This window comes from Micropterus salmoides, unplaced genomic scaffold, assembly GCF_014851395.1.
Source record: "Micropterus salmoides isolate LMB-PRFRI ecotype aquatic unplaced genomic scaffold, ASM1485139v1 Ms_hic_scaffold_5, whole genome shotgun sequence".
Taxonomy (NCBI): domain Eukaryota; kingdom Metazoa; phylum Chordata; class Actinopteri; order Centrarchiformes; family Centrarchidae; genus Micropterus; species Micropterus salmoides.
Genome location: NW_024044237.1, coordinates 19,467,208 through 19,486,203, shown reverse-complemented (window position 1 = coordinate 19,486,203; position 18,996 = coordinate 19,467,208). Strand labels below are relative to the sequence as shown.

The 18,996-nt window shown below is 42.0% G+C and overlaps 5 protein-coding genes across 6 annotated transcripts in view; 3 read left to right on the top strand and 2 right to left on the bottom strand.

The window, feature by feature from the left end:
- The first annotated feature begins 1,747 nt into the window (after positions 1-1,747).
- Positions 1,748-4,535, top strand: LOC119888267 (endonuclease domain-containing 1 protein-like). Its single transcript, XM_038698758.1, has 2 exons — positions 1,748-2,233; positions 3,645-4,535. Exons 1-2 carry the CDS (start codon positions 1,931-1,933, stop codon positions 4,248-4,250), a joined length of 909 nt encoding a protein of 302 aa, XP_038554686.1. The 5' UTR covers positions 1,748-1,930; the 3' UTR covers positions 4,251-4,535.
- Positions 4,536-7,257: 2,722 nt separating this feature from the next.
- LOC119888268 (nuclease EXOG, mitochondrial-like) lies at positions 7,258-8,073 on the top strand. Its single transcript, XM_038698759.1, has one exon. The coding sequence runs from the start codon at positions 7,268-7,270 to the stop codon at positions 7,886-7,888; it is 621 nt and encodes a 206-aa protein (XP_038554687.1). The 5' UTR covers positions 7,258-7,267; the 3' UTR covers positions 7,889-8,073.
- A 94-nt stretch (positions 8,074-8,167) lies between these two features.
- On the bottom strand, positions 8,168-12,844 carry si:dkeyp-121d2.7 (zinc finger protein 696). Its single transcript, XM_038699742.1, has 5 exons — positions 12,630-12,844; positions 11,846-12,178; positions 10,504-10,778; positions 9,782-9,893; positions 8,168-9,651 (listed from the first exon to the last, which is right to left on the bottom strand). The coding sequence occupies exons 2-5, from the start codon at positions 12,147-12,149 to the stop codon at positions 8,615-8,617; spliced, it is 1,728 nt and encodes a 575-aa protein (XP_038555670.1). The 5' UTR covers positions 12,150-12,178; positions 12,630-12,844; the 3' UTR covers positions 8,168-8,614.
- A 289-nt stretch (positions 12,845-13,133) lies between these two features.
- LOC119888943 (macrophage migration inhibitory factor-like) lies at positions 13,134-14,775 on the top strand. The gene is made up of 3 exons (XM_038699743.1): positions 13,134-13,322; positions 14,182-14,351; positions 14,503-14,775. The coding sequence occupies exons 1-3, from the start codon at positions 13,215-13,217 to the stop codon at positions 14,567-14,569; spliced, it is 345 nt and encodes a 114-aa protein (XP_038555671.1). The 5' UTR covers positions 13,134-13,214; the 3' UTR covers positions 14,570-14,775.
- A 1,335-nt stretch (positions 14,776-16,110) lies between these two features.
- The window catches only part of LOC119889085 (phospholipase A and acyltransferase 3-like), a 42,198-nt gene continuing 39,312 nt past the window's right edge, over positions 16,111-18,996 (bottom strand). The window contains exons 5-6 of one of the 2 annotated variants that reach the window (XR_005441998.1): positions 18,798-18,978; positions 16,111-18,708 (exon numbers count right to left, since the gene is read on the bottom strand). Coding sequence is in view for 1 of the 2 variants with exons in the window: in XM_038699946.1 (XP_038555874.1) it covers positions 18,970-18,978 (9 nt within the window). In the remaining variant the exon portion in view is untranslated. Of the gene's footprint in view, positions 18,979-18,996 lie in introns of both variants that reach the window. The other variant, XM_038699946.1, reaches the window with a different exon arrangement.

Genomic DNA, 18,996 nt, shown 5'->3' with positions numbered 1-18,996 from the left:
TGCAAGGTTTGTTTTTGCTGACTCCCCACTGTAATCATTTTCATACTGTCCCTAAATAAGGCTCAGCAGCTTTCCTCTATGTGGAAACCGAAACTATGGTCAGTCCTGGTCATTCACAGGTTACGATACATCGCCAGTGACTGTAAATGCAGCGTTATTACTCAACCTCTGACCAGTTTGACTAACCTGACTGTGTTTCTGTGTCTTGGATAGTCAAGCTGCTGATAAGTGTCATGTCTCTGAATGCTCACTAGATGGCTTTAATAAACAATCCACCACCCACACCTCACCTTTATCCCTAATTAAATCCTGCCAACAAATTGAATCAAATGTTCAAGGACTGCTCATAATTTTTGTATTGTATTTGTATGCTTTATGCAGGGCCAGAATCACCAATATCAATAGGGTAAAGTAATACCCTTTTTATTAGTTTAATGCATAGTTAATAGGCTTCCAATCACATCTTCATAGCCACTTAGTAATTTGCAAAACAATAGGCATTTATTTTTTTACTATTCTAAGTTAATTACTTTATAACATAAAAACATGTTAAAGACAGATTTTAATGGTTAATAACAGAAATGTTCATTGTGTAAATTCTTTGAACTAACATGTTCACCACTGTGCACATGCTCACAACATCATCAAAGAGTGAAACCAAAAAGTGTGTTCATGAACCCAGAACATGATATATACATTGAAATGTTTTGTATCTGTCCTATTGACATTAGTATCGATAAAATAAGACTAATTGGTAGCATCAGTACATGGGGTATAGTTCCACCCACCCCATGTACATCATGGTCGCAAATCTACCTCCTGATCTTTATTTGTGTACATCCATCTGGATTCCCCTTTATTTACATCCCTTCTACAATCTCACATGTGCTAAATATAGACAGATTGGAGCAGACGGTCTGAAACTGACAATTTTACGAAGATAATGAAATAAAAAAGACGTTTGATAATAAAAGTTGAGAAAAAATGGAATTTCTGTATGGTGCTTTTATATCTTCTGGAAAATACTTCTGGTTCCCACAATCAGGGAAGTTTTGATGACAAAAGAAATACAAGACCACACAGAAACTGAAGCGAGACGGAAAATGAAACAAAGAGAGGAGGACTGTGTTTGTGTAATTATACAAATGAACACATTTTTGCCAATAAACATCCGAGGGTGCTTTAAATAAGTCCCAGAGACAATTTCAGACAAGTACTGTGTAAATGCAAGACTACTGACAATCAAGATGAGTGTTTGCATCTCACCGCAATCCACACAGAGGTCTGCGTCATGCTACTCCCTAGGTACTCCCTTGATGCTTCGTCTTTTTAGACAAGGTGGGAGAACGCTGGGGACAGACACTCTGCAGGGAACACCTCAAGAGGTCTGTAGCCCTTCCAGCTATAAAAACTGCTCCTGGAGGGGATAGATGCAAGACAACAGCAACTTCTACAACAGCCAGCAACCAGAAACTGCGTGGAGCATTTACAACACATTATTTGTTGTTTTTAACATAAATATAGTCAGAATGTGTCTGGAAGACCTGAAGGCTATCTAACTAAGATACAGGTATTAAACACTTGAAATAAGTTGGTCTCTACCTCAGCTGACTGATGACAAAAGGATTTGCAGAACCAGATAATTGTTTCCCAGAATGCAGCCTGACTGCTGGTCAATGGGGTATTTTGATAGCAAAAAGGGTAGTGGGTGGGTCAGTATATATAAGAGGAAACTGTATATAGAAGAGGAAACCTCTGAGACAGCTCACAAACACCTATACTCCAGACGCTGAATGGTGACCAAGGAAATATAGGGTTTATTTAAGACTGGAGCTGTGTCTGCGAGGAAGTCTGTCAGCAAAGTCTGTGATCGTTGGCATCTCTTTTCAGTAGACGTATATTCAGCTGGCCTCCTGCTCTATTGTACAGGATGTCTCAAAGGAAGATGCTGCATTTCTCCACGGGGGCTCTGCTTCTTCTCCTCTGGTTTGGTGGCCTGGTCCTTGGAGAGATCAGCGGTGACTTCTCTCAGTGCCTTGATTTCTTCTATAATAAAACTCCACCAAGGGGTATCAAAACAGCAGGATACCAGCCAATTTGCCAGCGCTACAAAAACCAATACCACTTTGCCAGCCTTTATCACCGTCAGCATCGTGCACCATTGTACTCTGCGTACATACTCAGTCCTGCAGATGGCAAACGGCCCAAAACCTCTTGGATGTATGAACCACAGGTAAGCTAACAAATTCACATTTGTCCTTCTATCTCGTTTTTTTTTTATTGTAGATTTAAGTGTCTATACAATTCATAAAATAGAATTTCTCACAGACACATGAAATTTCTGCATTTGCATGTAGATCTAATGGGAATTTATTTTTGGGTTGTGTGGTTGTGATGATATGTGAGAGACAGAACACTTCCTGCAAATCATTGCGTGACTTGCTCAAATGCAGTTTTTACCACTACCTTCAAGTAGAAGCAGCGTATCTCAGACTGTGTACAGAAAAATGCTGTCACAGAAAACAAAGTAGCATTTAATCTATTTTGTTTCATTTTGATTTCATTTTATTCAAACTATTTCCTCTTCAACTAAATGACTGAATCAGTCATGCCTGTTCACACAACAGAAGCACACTAACACTCACATCGAATTAACTCAACAATAAGCAGCAAAACACTTAGATTTATTATTCTCTGTCATTAAGCTGGTGTCTGACAAAGCCAGACCCTATATGCAGCCCTTCCCAGCCCCAAAACTAGTCTATGGGGAAAAACCCTCAAGAGCAGTCATTTTCTTTAAAGACTAACTGTACTTTATTGGGCGTTAACTGCATTTTAGAGAGGCGCAATCATTTTGGAGGTTGCAGTTTGCAATGCTGTTGTGTTATACTTACAAGTATATTTCTATTTTTTTGTCCACCCCATTTATATCAATGAAGGAAAGCTAAATAACAGAAATGTCTCTCTGTATATTGCAATACAGTTCAACAGCACCACAAACTACATTCTCCAAAATAATCATAAAGATGAATCAACACCTCTCTAAAACACTTTCAACAAAAACTGAACATTAAAAGCTCCATGACGGGAGGGTTTATTACAGCACTGTTGTATCAAACTGTATTAGTTTTACTATAGTAGTAAAATAGTACCCAATCAACTAAAAACTGAGTGTATACTGTGATCATATAGATTGTGTTTTGATAAGGGCAGATTGAAGGAAAGCTCTTCATTAGTTATTGTTAACAGAACTTCACTTTCTTTGGTTCAGTGAATTCACTGGTGTGTTTCTGTCAATGTATTATTGTAGAGTTAAGTGAGTCTAAAGAGCTCTCTTTATGATAACTTTTGCAAATACACAAAAATTCACAGGGAACACTAGAACATTTGGTTTAATTGAAGTGTCATTGTCATCAGTGTGTGATTGACATAATGAAGTTTTTGCCTATAACTTTGAGCAGAAGCACAAGAACCCTCTCTCAAATTGTAAATACAAAAATTCTGTCACACACGTCATTGTTTCCTAGTGACGTGACAAAGAAGGAAAAATTACCTTTCATAAGTTCCATTTTCATTTTGCAAACTGAACGACTTATCCATTCATTCTAAAATGTGCTATGTAATTCTCTCTCATTGTCTTGAAGTTGGCGTTTTCCCGTGCCAGCTCAGAGATGAAACATTTCCAAACCCCCGTGGACCAGAATGTGATTGAGAGCCAGGCGGTGCTGCACGACTACATGAACTCCAGCTACACCAAAGGCCATCTCAATCCCAGTATGCACCAAAAGACAAAAGAAGACCGTGAGGCCACCTTCACCCTGACAAACATTGTCCCTCAGCGAGCAGGCTCAAACTCCGGCCCCTGGAGCGGTCTGGAGAATGAAGTGTTGACAGAATTCAAGACGTTCTGCAATGGGTCGATGTATGTGATCACTGGAGTCATGCCTTATAACTCAGAACCTCGCTGGATCAATAACAGGGTGTCTGTTCCTGAGTACATGTGGTCTGCATACTGCTGTCCATCCTACAAATCCAACCTTCCTAAATCTGTGAAGCCCTTTTTCCCCACATATGCTGCAGTGGGAAGAAATGACCGCAACAGTGGAGAGGAGATTGTGCCGGTTAATGTCAAGGCTAAAGCCTCGGTGAGGGGTTACGACGTGAGGCGGATGTCTTTAGAGACGCTGGAGGGCATCCTGACACAAAGGCTGGCCATGCCCATCAGTCTGTTTCATGGGCAGTGTCAGTAGGTGAAAAGCTTTACTTCCTTGTTGAAATGTCAACTGTAATTGGTGTGCACTGCAGTAATCACCACGTATGACACATCACCTCAGTGTGCGGCCTCTCTTTAATTACTAAACTGAAAAAAAGAGTTTGATTAACCAGGGCATGATAATTATCTCATGATGGCTTGAAATAATTTTTTTCTGATGATTAGGGTTTTGTAAAATAAATATTTTTCCTCTTGTTAATGTCATCTTGTTTCATGATCAACAACTACCCCCATGGTTTCACTAATAAAGAGAAAAAAAGATTGAACTGAGAGATGAAACAAATCATTATACAAATACAAACATTTAATTTTCTGTACTCTGCATACACACAAACAGTCCTGTGAATGGAAAACAGTCCAATGCCAACTGGATGAATAAACCACAAAAATACTGTGTGACAAGAAAGGGCAGCCATTACTTTGTAGAAATAACTGTGGTTTGTTGTTTTTTTAAATTAGTTATTACCTTAGTTAGTTGCTAAGTTACCTTAGCAACAACTACCCTCCCTTATATGGCTGCATTAACCTGCTGGGGTGCCCCAAGGCAAAATGAGCTAATGGGTACCTATTTTTTCATCCCACTCTGCAGTGTTCAGTTTTTCTCTGCTGGCTCCAGGCTGGCTGTGTGGTGATTTACATAAACAAAAATATATTTTGGAATATGCAACAATTAAGTACAAACCTAAAAAAGGGGTATTTTGGGTTTTGTTTTTGCCACAGGGACCCTTTTCTAGACAGCAAGGTGTCAAGGAAGACCCAGTTTAAATCCCTTATTACTGCCACTGTCAGTTGATGCTGTGTTTTAGTGGTGCATAATCCTCAAAATAATTTTCTTTCAAATCAGCACAAATCAGTGGATACGCAGTAAGCCTGGAGCTTCTGGGACCCACTTTGCATGATTAGTAATGTAGCAATGCTTCCTGGGGTTGATATAAAAAAAAGTAAGTATAATAAATAAATGTTAGAGATGGGCAAATTATGACGAAGCGCCAAAGCTTGTTTCACCCCTGTGAAACGCGCTGTTTCAATACCTTGTGCTGGAGCTTGTGTCAAAATGATGTCTAGAGCTTCAAAAGTTACCAGTGCTTCCGAAAGCATTTCATTCAGTTTGACAGTTTTGCAGCAAGGCACATAGGATATATAAATATGGCGATGTACACATGAAGGACATAGCCTAAACATTTTTACCTGATTACTAAGTAATAATATAATAAAAATAATATATAATTTTATGAGTATCATTCTCCACTGACATTGCAATTCATACGAAATGTTAGTTAGTTAGCATTTATATTTTCCCTTCTGCTGATGTCAACCACATGACTTTCTCATAAGATTGAAAAGAGGAGCTTTGGATATTGTTAGTTTACCTGCATACGTCTCCTCCGTTATACTCAGGCACTCTTTGTTAGCAGGTACACAAGATCCCCCCGTCTCGTCTTAACCAGAGTCCTCCTCAGTCTTAATAACACCCTCACAGTTTAAAGTGTTAGATTAACAGCTGTCTTGTCTCACGATTGTGTTGAAATTATTATTTTTGATGAATATGATTTGGTAAAATGTTTCCTCACTTGTCAATGTCATATTAAAACAGGAGTTTCCAATCACGTAAAAATTAAATGGATGGATTAAATTACTTTTTTTTAAATGACCTGACCACATATAAAACCAAGCTGTCAATTACATGTTGCAAACAAAGGCATTGATTTTAACATGAGTGCATTATCGATACAAACATATAAATGTACATTCAGTTGCTTATCATGAGGGGAGGACGCATCTGATGTTGACTGACTTGACACAAGGAAGCTGATTTTCGTTGCACCAGAAACTAGAATGGCAGGCCGGGTTGTGTGCTCACTCACTTGACCTCTGGTAAAGTGAGTGAGTGACCCTCGTAATTTGCCATTATGCAACAGCAGGACCATATCTGATTTATTGCCAAGGGGAGGGGAACTGGTGAATCCCAAATGTGGTACTCTTTTATCCATCCAATTGCCCGTTAAACCAGAATATGGAGTCTGAATATGTCCTCTCAGTTTCCTGGTTTTGGTGCTTGAAAGGTGTGATGATCAATTTGGCCTCAAGATCTTCCAATAGCATCTCAATGAGGAAGCCCTTGTCTGCCATAACCTCAGCCCCTGGCTCCAGTAACTCCAGATTCCTGACTGCCTTGTCAACTCCTTGTTAGAGATTGAGTAAATAATTTGGATGTAAAAGTGACTGCACCACAGGGTATGTGATGTATATTTCAGAGTGGAGCTTAATTGCATCTGAACTCTGTGGAGCCACCAATGAACCTCACATTTAGGCTGTACTGCTGGAATTTCACAGGCATTGTTCATCTCACCCAGCTCTTGCATCATCTAGATTTGAACGGATCCCAATACAAGGTACAAGTAATTGGAACATGTGATTAAAACATGACTTACTGTATAACTGCTCACTCCAAATATCTCTGCCAAAACTCTCTCCCTAAGGCTCAGTCCTGCAGATGGGTACATACTCAGTCCTGCAGATGGCAAACGGCCCAAAACCTCTTGGATGTATGAACCACAGGTAAGCTAATGAATTCACATTTGTTCTTCTATAGAGGTGCTGTTGTAGTGTGTCCAGAGAGAACATTAATATTTCCTGTTCAATACTGAGTATCATTGTGGTCAATGTGTTACTTGCTCAAATGCAGTTTTTACCACTACCTATAAGCAGAAGCAGCGTCTCTCATACAGAGTCACAGAGGAAATAAAGTAGAGCATTTTATCCATTTTGTTTTTATTTTTATTTTATTTTATTTTATCTACCTCTTCTTCAGCTAGATGACTGAAGTGAATCAGTCGCAAGCCTGTTTACACAATAGAAGCACACTAACACTCACGCCGATTAAACTACGCTCAACACTAAGCAGCAAAATGCTTTTATGTAGCTTCTAAAAAGCAGCATCTCCTTCTCTCTCTCTCTGACATTAAGCTGGTGTTTGATACAGCCAGCCCTGATATGCAGCCTTTCCCAGCCCCAAAACCAGTCTACAGGAGTGTGATTGAGAGCCAGGCAGTGCTTTGGGACTACAAGAACTCCAGCTACACCAAGGGCCATCTCAATCCCAGCATGCACCAGAAAACAAAAGAAGGCCGTGAAGCCACCTTCACCCTAACAAACATTGTCCCTCAGCGCGCAGGCTCCAACAGAGACACCTGGAACCCACTGGAGAAGGAGGTGATGGAGAGGTTCAAGGCTTTCTGCAACGGGCCAATGTATGTTATCACCGGAGTCATGCCTTATAAGTCTGAAACCCGCTGGATCAATAACAGGGTGTCTGTTCCTGAGTACATGTGGTCTGCCTACTGCTGTCCATCCTACAAATCCAACCTTCCGAAATCTGTGAAGCCCTTTTTCCCCACATATGCTGCAGTGGGAAGAAATGACCGCAACAGTGGAGAAGAGATTGTCCAGATAGATCCAAAAGCAGACCCCAGCATGAGAGGCTATGATGTGAGGCAGCTGTCCTTAGAGACCCTAGAGAGCATTTTGAGAACAAGGCTGAGAATGCCTGTCAGTCTTTTTATAGGGCAGTGTAAGCAAGAAAGGGTGACAAGCTCTTGGTCTTTGTGGAAGTAACTTAACTTCCCTGCACACGGTTAATCTATCGTAGCCAGAAGTCGCCAAGTATAACACATCCCTCCTAGTCAGACTCAAAGTATTACAGAGATTCCCTCACAGTTTAATGAGTGAATAAATGTTTAATCAAAATGTTGTTCTTTCATGATGGTTGGAAATGAATTTTTCAGAATTTGATCTCACAAATTTTGTATTTTCCCCCCTTATCAATGTCATCTTATAACATGTTCACTAACCCCATGATTTTCCAATAAAACATACTGACAAAGGCAAAGAGTCTTCTGATGAATTGAAATATTTATTTCTTAATATGACCAAAACACATATATACAAAATACCAACTTGTCAATTATATTGTCAGGAAAAAAACAACAGCACCAACTTTAACATGAGTTAATTATTGATAAAAAGACAAAAATGTAGAGTTTATTGATCATCATAAATAAGTACAGGCTTTGTACATACAAATGAATACACCTTAAGTTAAAATGGCTGAACTTCTGAGATTGATTCAATTTCTCCTCGGAGAAACACCATGTACGACTGCCTTCTTGTCAACTTTGGAGATTTGCCTTCTTTATTTACTACTGAGTAAGAAAAGCAACACCAAATCACTGAGAATAAAATTAGCATGTACCAGTCACATTCGTCACCTAAATTCTACCACATTCAATTAAACACCTGTTTTTTGCTTTCCAGTTCTATCACAGATTTGAAGGAGAGGCTCTAAAAACACTGGTGGTTTTTCAGTTGCTCCACATCACTAAAGCCACTTCCACAGTTGGAGCACTGGAGTGTCGCCTTTTCACTGTTGTGTATGAGTTGGTGTCTCTTTAAGTACTCCACGCGACTGAACCGTTTTCCGCATGCTTCACACCCGTACGGACGTTCACCTGTGTGAATCCGCTGGTGCCGTTCCAAATTGCCTAGCCGACTGAAGGTTCGCCCACACTGAGGGCACCGGTGAGGCCTCTCCCCCGTGTGCACCAGATGATGTCGTTCCAGTGAGCGCGAGTGCGTGAAGCGCTTCCCACAGATTTCACAGCAGTGCGGCCGCTCGGCGGCACAGGCACACTCATGGTTCTTAAGTGCCCAGGCGTGGCTGAACGTGTTGCCACAGTGGGCACAAGGGAAAAGACTGCCCTCTGCTGCACTGTTCTGTAATTGAGAGCCTCCTAGTGGACAGGGGTGCTCCTCCAGCTCAGCCTCTGAGGTGAAGCCTCCTCCACACTGTGGGCAAAAGTGGAGCAGGTCCCCGCCACCCTCCTCTTCCCCTCCGCTCTCCCCAACACTTCCTGGAGCAGACAGGTGGGGCAGGTGCTCGGACTCTCCCAGCTCCACCACATCCTCTGCAGCCGAGTCGCCCTCTCTCAACTTCTTCGACCAGCCTAACCTCAGCTCCACTCCCCCAACCACTCCAGCCCTCACGGCATCCTTCAATCTGCCTTGCCCGATCTGCTCCTCTCTCTGCAGGGTGGGTGGCTGAGGCTCCAGCTCTCCATCCTGCTCCAATCCATCAAGACCTATGTACTTGGGGACCATGCTGACCTCACTGCCTCGCACTACCTCTGAGACAGGGCTGACAGGCTGGGAAGCCGTCATGGCAGCCTGCTCGCGGCCTCTCTCAGCCCTTAGTGCGGACTCCAGACCCCTCAGCTCATCCATGGTCATGCCCCCCTCCGATGGCTCAGTTGAGTCCACCTCCCAGTCCTCTTCCTCTCTCTCTCCTGAATGAATGGTCGGGGGACGATCTGACAGGTCTCCTGAGCGGACAGGAGGAGAGAGATAGAGAGAGCTGGCGTAAGCGATCATTACCACTTTCTTTCAAACTATTGGTCTCTGAACATTTCACTAACTTCCCCCCCCTCAGTCAGTGTGTCCTGGGCTTATTACCTTCACTTTGGGATCTGGAGCCAGTGTGGAGTTTCTTGTTGGGCGGGTTCATCTTCAAAGCCTCCTTGATTAACCGGAGAGAGGTGGGTTGATAGCCCTCTGTTTGAGCAAACTGCAATGACGAGCGGGAGAGTTATAGGGCAAACACCTCAAACCAGATAGGATGTGCAATTTATTGTTACATTTATAAATACCTTTTTCAAAATGTTCGCAATGTACTATGTAAAAAAGCTATATTATTGGTAATATTTCTTCAAAGCTTTTTATTTTATTTGCCCTGAAAAACACCTTGAACTGACTTGACAGGGAGGCTAATGACACATTCTGCACGCTTTGAATATTAAAATACAGAAGAGAGGCAAAGAGTGGATCTGTGCCCTGCAACTTGGTCATGTGGTGGAATAGCAAACTGTTTTTCACCACTACTAGTAGTAGCTAAAAGTACCTAAAAGCTTGCTGCACTTGAGATGTGAAGAGCCCTACTCAACGGGCTCCTCTGGAAGCTAAATATCAAATCAATAGCCTTCCCTTTATGCACTACATCTGAAATCAGTGATTTGATGGCTGAAGAACACCAGCAAAACTCTCTCTGTATTATTTCTTTGATTTTCTCTCAACATTGTTTTTTTATTCTAAATGAAGCTGCTGAGCAGTGCAGAGATGCTGTGCCACTTTCTCCTCCTACTCCTCCTCCTCCTCTGAGAAAAGCCCATCTCCCTCACCTCCTCTTTGATGTTGGCCGTCTCCTCCCCCTCACCGCTGAGGCTGCCCTCCCCTTCCTCGTCCTCCGCCATCCCTCCCTCATCCTCTTCATCTCGGGGGAACTGGATGAGGTACATCTCCCTGGCCTCCTTTCCCCCTCGTCCTCCTGCTCCTGCTACCATCCCCACAGCTCCTCCACTTCCTCCCCCACCGCCACCACCTCCTCCTTCCTCCCACACACCTCCAGGCCAGCCTTTGCCATAGGCTGCCGCCGGGCCCTTCTTTGACTTGCCTCCTGTGGAGAAGAGAGAAAGACAAGGAAGGGAAGGAGGGAGGTGGGAGGGAGGAGAAAGTGAGCAGGGGTGTAGGAGAGGGAGGGCACGGGGAGACGGGAGAATGAAATATGAGGGGGAGAGGAGGCCAACAGAGAGAGATGAAGGAGAGAAGAGGGAGGAGAAGTGGGAGATGAGGTGGAGGAGGGGATTGGAGGGCAGACAGGAACAAGAGTATGGGGAGGTTGAGGGTGGAAGAGAGTGAGGAAAGGGAGAAGGGGGAGGAGGAGTGAGCATGATGAACGAGTGAGGACAGGGGGGCGTAGAAGGACAGACGAGAGAGCGGGAAGGAGAGAAAAACATGTGAAAGGAAGGAGTAAACCAAGAGAGGCAGAGAGGAGAGGGAGAAGTGGAGTTGGCAGGGGCCACAGGAGAGATGAGGAGAGGGAGGACATGTTGAAGGAGTGATAGGGTAAAAAGAGGAATGACAGAGACAGACAGAGGAGAAGTGGAAGTGGAGAGGAAGTGTGTAATTATGGTGGTGGTGGAGAGGAGCGGGAGAGGAGGCGGAGGAGGTGGGGGAGGGGAGAGAGGAGAGGGCGTGAAGGAAAGAGGAGCGGGAAGGGGAGGAGGTAGAGTTGGAGAGATACAGAGAGAAGTGAAGGAGGTGGGGGGGAGGGAAAGGAGCACAGCAGGAAGGGAGGGAGGGAGGGAGACAGAGAGTGTGCAAAAGCACAGAGGAGTGGGAGGGACAGAATGCAGCAGGGAGAGAGACAGAGAGAGAGAGAGGAGAGGGGGAGGTGAAGGACAGAGGGAGAGAACATGAAGAGGAGGCGGAGGAGGAAGGGAGAGAGGAAGGAGGGAGGGAGAGATCAGCTCTTGCCAGATGGTTTCCAACAAAACAAGTGCGTCTTCACATAAGCCCTGGCCGCATGCAAGAGCCCTGTTTCTCACAGTAAAAAAAACACAATAATGCTGAAATATGGGAGCTGTTTTTAGCAACGTAAAGACCGCTTTAAACGCGATCCATGACGTAAGCCTGCTTGTTTTGAGGAGAAAATGCCATCCTCAAGCCATCCGAAATACTTACGGGTCACCTCAACTTTTCGTTTCAGCCGCCCTCCTCCTGCTCCTTCATCCGCCGCCAGTCCGGCGTTGCGGCGGTTGGCAGCCCAGCCTAGCCCGTACATGCGCTCGGTTCTCAGCTTGCTCTCGGTGAGCCTCAGCCTCAGTTTGAGGGCCTCGTTCTCCCTCCTGTTGAGGGACAGCTCCACCAGGTAGTCGTTCACCGTCTCCTGAAAGAGTTTGGTGATCTCGCAGACCGAGGCTCGGATCAGACTGTCCATGACAGCCGTCAGATGCGTCTCAAAGGTGGACACCGATTCCTCCATCATCGTGGCCGCAGGTTCGGACGGGAGCGGAGCTGAGGGTCATGATCATCAATTAGTTAGATGACACAGTTTTCCCACTGAGGTCGCAAAAGTTTCACACTGTTTCAGTCGTTCATACTTTAGCCTATATAACAAATCGTATACAAATCGCAAATTTCAGTCACAAATAATAACTTTATTTGTCGCTGCTATCTAGCAGCTACACAATACTTATAATATCTACATTAATGTGAGCCCACACACCAATATTATGATTATTCCATCTATTACTATATAATTAAAGACTATACAGCCCGTGTGTTCAGAAAGTACAACGGCAGTATTGTCAGTAAACACCATACACTGCGTCAGGTTAGCTTGTTGTAATAACTTGTACTACTGATCGACACACAGTTAAAGTAAAAAAGGAGCAGCAGCCCCTCCGCAGCAGCGGTGGAAAGTGATCGTGCTAGCAGCCTGGCTAATTTAGCTTTGTATACGCACCGTTTGTTGGATGAAACCCGGAGCAATAACTCAGACGTGAATCGGCGACAGACGGTGTGATTTCGCGGATCGCGGATCAGCTGGCTCGTTGTTCATAAGAACAGAGACACGACGACAAAGGAAAGCGCCATCCAACTTCTGCCCTCTCTCTCCCTGCCACTGTTTTCCTTCTCGCCTCCTTCAGCACTGCTTAGTGATGCTTGCTTGAGAACACTGCGCATGCCCAGTACCGTAATTACGCTACACTCAGGAAAAGCTGCACCCTGGGAAAAAAACAAAATACTAAACTCGGGATTTTTCATCACTTTGTAGTTAATGTGATCTCAACAGTGGGTGGTGATCATTATTTTAAGGAAACAGGGAAATAATAACGTAAAAATACATAACTTGTACTTGATTGGCGTTTTGTTTAGCGTGTGTAAAGCATCCTCCAGGATGGATGGAGGCGCTGTGGTCTTTTTGTCAAATGATTGCACACTCTCACAAGAGAGGAAGAGAAGTCTCGACTGTTCTTCCGCCTGTGGGCAGTGTCAGTTTGTGAAGGGAAGAGGTAAGAGGTAAGATAAGCACTAAAGAGGCGCAATCATGCCGATGTTTGTGGTGAACACCAACGTGGTGAAAAACGATGTGCCTGCGGCTCTTCTGTCCGAGGCCACTGAGGAGCTGGCCAAAGCTATGGGCAAACCTGCACAGGTAGGCCAGGGTCGTGCTTCCTACAGCATCTATGCTTATTACCTAGTTCCGCCTTCAGCCTGATTTCCATTGAATTGCAGCTAAAAGTAGAGATTATATGTCTCTCCACTGAATGAATAAGGTTAGATGTATGCAAACATAGTCTGGACAGTTATATTTAGAGTAAGCATGGGTAAATGATTAATCAGCGGCGTGAGTTCACTAAACCCAAAAAGGTAAAAGCAAATCTTCTATCAAGTCATATAAACTGATACTGAATATTATTTCTCAGCCAAATTTGTATTTGAGATCTGTTTGTCACTTTTAACATGAATAGACATAGCTTTAACTACCATATACATGAATATTCAACATAAAAGGAACTAGACTGCACAGCTCATTCAAAATATGGGTTTAATTGTAGTAAGGTGTAGCTTCTACCACTGAGCGTATTGTTTCTGAAAATTTGGGGGGTTTTAATAATCAATTTGTTAGACTAAATATCTTTTAATATATTATTCCACCAAAATATTAAACAGCATTTAGACCATTATGCATGTAATTTAAATTAAATAATCAAATTAATTAATAGAACAAGAAAATAATCTTCAAATAATTAGACAAAGGTATTTTTTGATGACTTGTATTTCTTCGTGGTGGAGTTGGAGAGGAGTTGGATTCATGACATCACTATTTCAAAAATCCTCACTACAGCCATCACTGTAGTCCACATATTTAATATGTGCCGGCCTTTATGATGCTGAAACTACAATGTCATGTGTAGGCTCATTTAGGCTAAGATCTTCAAAAACTACTAGATGTGATTGTTCCACCCGGTGTGGGCTGACATCATGTTTTGTGACTGTCTTGCAAATACCAGTACATTGCTGTGCACATCAACCCTGACCAGATGATGATGTTTGGAGGGAAGGGGGACCCCTGCGCTCTCTGCTCCTTAACCAGTATTGGCAAGATCAGTGGTGCTCAAAGCAAATACTCTAAACTCCTGTGTGGACTGCTCAACAAACACCTGGGCATCTCTCCTGACAGGTAGCAAACACACACACAGCAACCAGTATTTACCTCACATAATTTGATAAGTTAAGGTAACGTGGTGACAAACACAAACTCGATTCCCTTGTATCTCTCATGCTGTTCATGTGCAGTGTCATTAACCTATTTCTCTTTGTGTCTATTTCAGGATTTATATTAACTTTGTAGACATGGATGCAGCCAATGTGGCCTGGAACAACACTACCTTTGGCTGAGATGGAGGTCAAGATGCTGAAATAATAGATCATTCCAGTATTTTCCTATACAGTATCAACAGTTAAAACAGACAAGATGACACCTGGTAATCCTCTGCCCAGTATGCCTCTTAAAAGCACTTGGCTCGACCCTTTTAGCGTTGCACTAATTGTCCTTTCTTTTCCATTTAAATGAAATAAAATACACCCTGTAGACCATAAATAAATCTGTGTTCCTTCATTGTCTATCCTGGCAAAACACTTTATTTCACAGGCCTTTTTTTTTTTATTAGATTCAGTGCTGGAAAACACCCAGTGAAAATGAACAGACCTTTGTCAAAGCAGGCAATTTGACTGGTCATTGTAGGACAAACGTGTTGCGAATAACAGTAATGATGGCCTCATTATATTCAAGTGTCCCATAATTATGACAGTGAACTAGAAGGTCCAATAGGACCCTGAAACCAAAGCAGCTAAATGGAAGTCAGCCATTACCGGTCATGACATGCCACCTTTTGGAGCTTCTGAATCATGCCATCTACTTTTAAAATAAGTTTAAGGACTAAAATGAGCAAATATTCTCAATTGGAAAAGCCTACTTTTGGCCACCCAAACTCAAAATTAGCAGATTTCTGTGGATAGTTTGGGAGAAATGACAATTTCCAGAACAGCCGCCAGCTGTTTGAAATTCTCTGTTGAAGGAAAGATTCTTGGTGATGTCTGACAGAAAGAGAGATGTTAATTATCTGGTGCACCACCTACTTGAAATGACCCGACTGTCTCAGCAGAATGCCTGTTGACTTTTGCTTGAAAACACAATGAGGCCCCATCCACACTACTGCATTTGTTTTAAAACTGAGACCTTTTGCTTCATTTGCACCTCCCGTCCAGACTAAAACGCCAAAAAAAGAAGACCTAAAACGGAGAAGTTTGAAAACACTGCCGACCAATTTTTGTTTTATGTAGGATATTTCAGTTAGCATTCTTATATTGTTATCCTTATACACATATTTGTTTATATACACAGTAGGTTTTAGCAGATGCTGTAAGGATTTAATAACCAATATGAAGATAAATGATAAAAAATAGTTGTTTTCACTAAAAAATTAGCATAAAATGCACCACACTTGTGTCGTACATCACACTTAAGTAGTGATAAAGTGATAAGTGATTGTGTTGGCAAAGACAATTGTTTTATAAATTGGCCATTCTACCTGAGGATATCTACTTTTAGGCCTGTAGGGAGAGTAAATTCGTATTACTGTATATCAGTAGGCCTATATCAGATTTTTAGACATCATGCAAACGTTTTGCCGTTGTACATTGGCAGATTCGTACAAAACCTTTTGTAATACCTCATCTTGCCAAAGAAGGAATGTCTTGAAATAATCAATTTAGTCTGACCTTAACTGGGTATGGTTTGTGTTAGGGCCATGGTTTTTGTTTTTGGCTCCTGCCTCCAGTGACTATACTGTAAACCCGAATAAGTAATATTTGTGGAAACTGATTACCTCAAATGTTTATACTAGTGGTAATATTTCAGGAAACCTTGACTTAAAATATATTTTTTAAAACATTTAATTTCCACATACTAAATTACATAGATTCACTGATGATTAAAATTAAATTCCACCAATTCTTTACTCAAATGTAATTATGCACAATTTATAATCTGAGAGAAATCTACTCAAAAAAAATTAATTGTGCTAGACTCAAATACTGATGGAAACTTACTTAAAATTTACAAAATGCCCATTTTCAGATGGTAGTCCTCAAAAATACAAATACAACTCCATTATTACAAAATTGTGTTCAAGTAAAGAAACATGAAAATCACCAAATAAGGAGTGTTGGTTTTAAAAAGTTCTTTGGATGATGTGAATTCAAGTTCCCTTTATTAGTATCAAAAGCTTAAACATCTGTCATTTCTACATTTAACAGACACAAAATAAGGCACAGCTTCCATAAAGCTGAATAGACAAAGTAATTGACTGCTTGGTCAAATAATTAACCAGCAACAATGTTAATAATCAATTTGTTTTCATTCTTTTTTGCAATAATGTTGAACAGTCTCCATTTCCAGATTCTTCATGAGATTTGTTTGTGTTACGTGATAATAACTTGAATCTCTTGAGCTAAATAAAAATTTCCTTTTACTACTTTCTTTACTGTAAAAAGCGACGATGCATAATTTTATACCATCAGCAGCACTTTTACTTAAATAATATAAAAGGGAGCTTTAAATGTGGCGTTTTATGGAATCATAAACCAATAAAGATAGCTTAAAATAAGTTCCCCATTATGCAAATTGTTAAGTCAGGTAGACGAGGTAATGGAACAATATCAAGGTTTCTGCAGGTTTCACCTGGTCAAATTTAAGACCTTTTTTAAGACCATTATGATCATATATATATATAAAAAAAGAAACTCATAAAGGAAATGCAGTCACAAAATTTCTTGGAGTAAATCACTGTATTCAAATTAGGATTGAGTGATGTCTACAAAATTGGTGAGTTCTGTGTCTTTTTGGCGACTTTAGAAAACTTAACCTACTGCTAGTGGATAAATTCAGGGGAGCAGACAATAAACTACACACCAAAACCTGAACTTACTAAATAAGACTACTGGGGTTGAATTAAAACCCTTAGATCTGGGAAAATTCATTTGGTTAGTTTTGATGCTCTCCACAGTGATTTTACATTCATTGTGCAGCACCAAGCAGTTTTGAGCCTCACACATGACCTCAGAATCATTACAGATAGGACAGTTCATGTTTGCCTTTTGTGTCTTAATTTAGCCTACTGTTTTATACATTTGTAGAAATTAACATCATAGGCAACATGAGAACCACCCGTCTGTATTACTACAAGCGTTTCATTTGTACATCAAAATCCAGAAGAATAATCTCCTCATTAGCTTAAAAGGACTATCGTTAGTTTGCATCCCTAATTTACTTTAACGTTACTAACCTCAGCTCCTCCGTGGTCAACGCTGTCCTTTTTTAATTTAACTATTGAGATGTAAAGGACAGAGTTTTAACATAACAACTTGATGCTGATGTTATCCTCCGCTAACTTTAACTTTCTGCAGCTCTCTCACATTCGCTAGTCCTTAAAAGAACGAGGAGAGGAAGACAGCCATGCGTTGAGTGTTACCGTAGTTTACTGAAAATCATTAATGTTCGTGTGAAATTTCAATAGCGGCGTTCATTCATTAAGCAGCAACACTATGGTTTTAAGCCCTAAGATCCGTTTTTTCATCGAAGAACCAATAAGGTTGCACTTCCCCATTGCTGAAGAATAGGTCCGAATCAGTTTTATATCTGTGGTACAATCCGAGAGACTTGCGGCAATAACACAAAAGCTGCCTGTTAGTCTTTGTAGTCGTAATACAGCGAATTATATTTGGACCGATGTGGACTATCGACAAAAAGAAATACACCACCACAAGGGGAAAAGACATTCTTGAGCGCTGCGGGGCCATTTCAATGAGCATTAGAGGTAGCGTTAAATGGATGTTTAACGCTACCTCCTACCTAAAACTCATACTTCAGCAAATGTAAGACTTTTTAAGGCCTTCAATTTTTTATTTTTAGACTTTAAGACCCAGCGGAAACCCTGCAGGACATCTATCTGACAGGTGCTTCTATCAGAGCAGCTCCTTTAATCTGGATGTCTCAGTGTTTGATATGAAGTGACAGCAAGTGACGGTGAATCTCAGAGGAGGACAATATTCTGGCAGTAAAAGTACGGTGTCGTGTGTCAGGTCAATGCTTCAGCTTCTCCACACCAACAAACGCTGTTCCTAAACGTCTGGACAAGTGAAGCAGGTTAACAAACATCTCCCCTTCAGACTGGAACCTGAGCAGGAAGCCAACAGAACATATTTAGTTCAATTTATAGAAAATAACAAGCAGCTGTATTTTATTCCAGCCTACCTGTCCAGCTGAGAGAAAAGAGGTGTTTAGGCCTGAACGTGCTGCAGAGCCTGAAGGATTGGGGTCTGAGTGAAGACTGGCAGAGACAGACGCAATCAATCAGTTATCAATAAGCCTGTGTGTGTACCGACACCTGTTCTTGGTGTTGCTCAGGCTCAGCGTCAGGTTGTCCCTGAGCTCCAGGATCTGTTCCAGGATGAGCTGAGCCAGTTTACTGCTGGAACTGAAGACAGAGACACAACCACTGTTCAACAGGTACCCAGAGACTGTCCTCACCTCTGTCCTCACTTATCCATCGCTGTCTGTCCTCACCTGTCTATTGCTCTCTCTTGCGGGGCTGATTGTTGTTCTTGATCAGCTGGGCCTTGATGTGTTCTCCAGCATGTTGTCGTGATTGGATGCCCAGTGTCTCAGGATGCTGGTGGTGAACTGGTCCTCGGGGTGACAGGGACAACTCAGGACCATTTTCACCACGTCCATGTCCTCACTGTAACTGGGACACACAGAGAGA

Bases quoted from the DNA above. Each gene is read 5' to 3' on its own strand.
- si:dkeyp-121d2.7 (XM_038699742.1), bottom strand. From the start codon at position 12,149: ATGATGGAGGAATCGGTGTCCACCTTTGAGACGCATCTGACGGCTGTC. The intron at 10,779-11,845 runs GTAAGTATTTCG...TCTTCTCCACAG, and splicing joins ACGAAAAGTTGAGGTGACCC to GAGGCAAGTCAAAGAAGGGC. The intron at 9,652-9,781 runs GTAATAAGCCCA...CTGTCCGCTCAG, and splicing joins CTCCAGATCCCAAAGTGAAG to GAGACCTGTCAGATCGTCCC.
- LOC119888268 (XM_038698759.1), top strand. From the start codon at position 7,268: ATGCAGCCTTTCCCAGCCCCAAAACCAGTCTACAGGAGTGTGATTGAG.
- LOC119888943 (XM_038699743.1), top strand. From the start codon at position 13,215: ATGCCGATGTTTGTGGTGAACACCAACGTGGTGAAAAACGATGTGCCT. The intron at 13,323-14,181 runs GTAGGCCAGGGT...TGCAAATACCAG, and splicing joins CTATGGGCAAACCTGCACAG to TACATTGCTGTGCACATCAA. The intron at 14,352-14,502 runs GTAGCAAACACA...TGTCTATTTCAG, and splicing joins CTGGGCATCTCTCCTGACAG to GATTTATATTAACTTTGTAG.
- LOC119888267 (XM_038698758.1), top strand. From the start codon at position 1,931: ATGTCTCAAAGGAAGATGCTGCATTTCTCCACGGGGGCTCTGCTTCTT. The intron at 2,234-3,644 runs GTAAGCTAACAA...ATTGTCTTGAAG, and splicing joins CTTGGATGTATGAACCACAG to TTGGCGTTTTCCCGTGCCAG.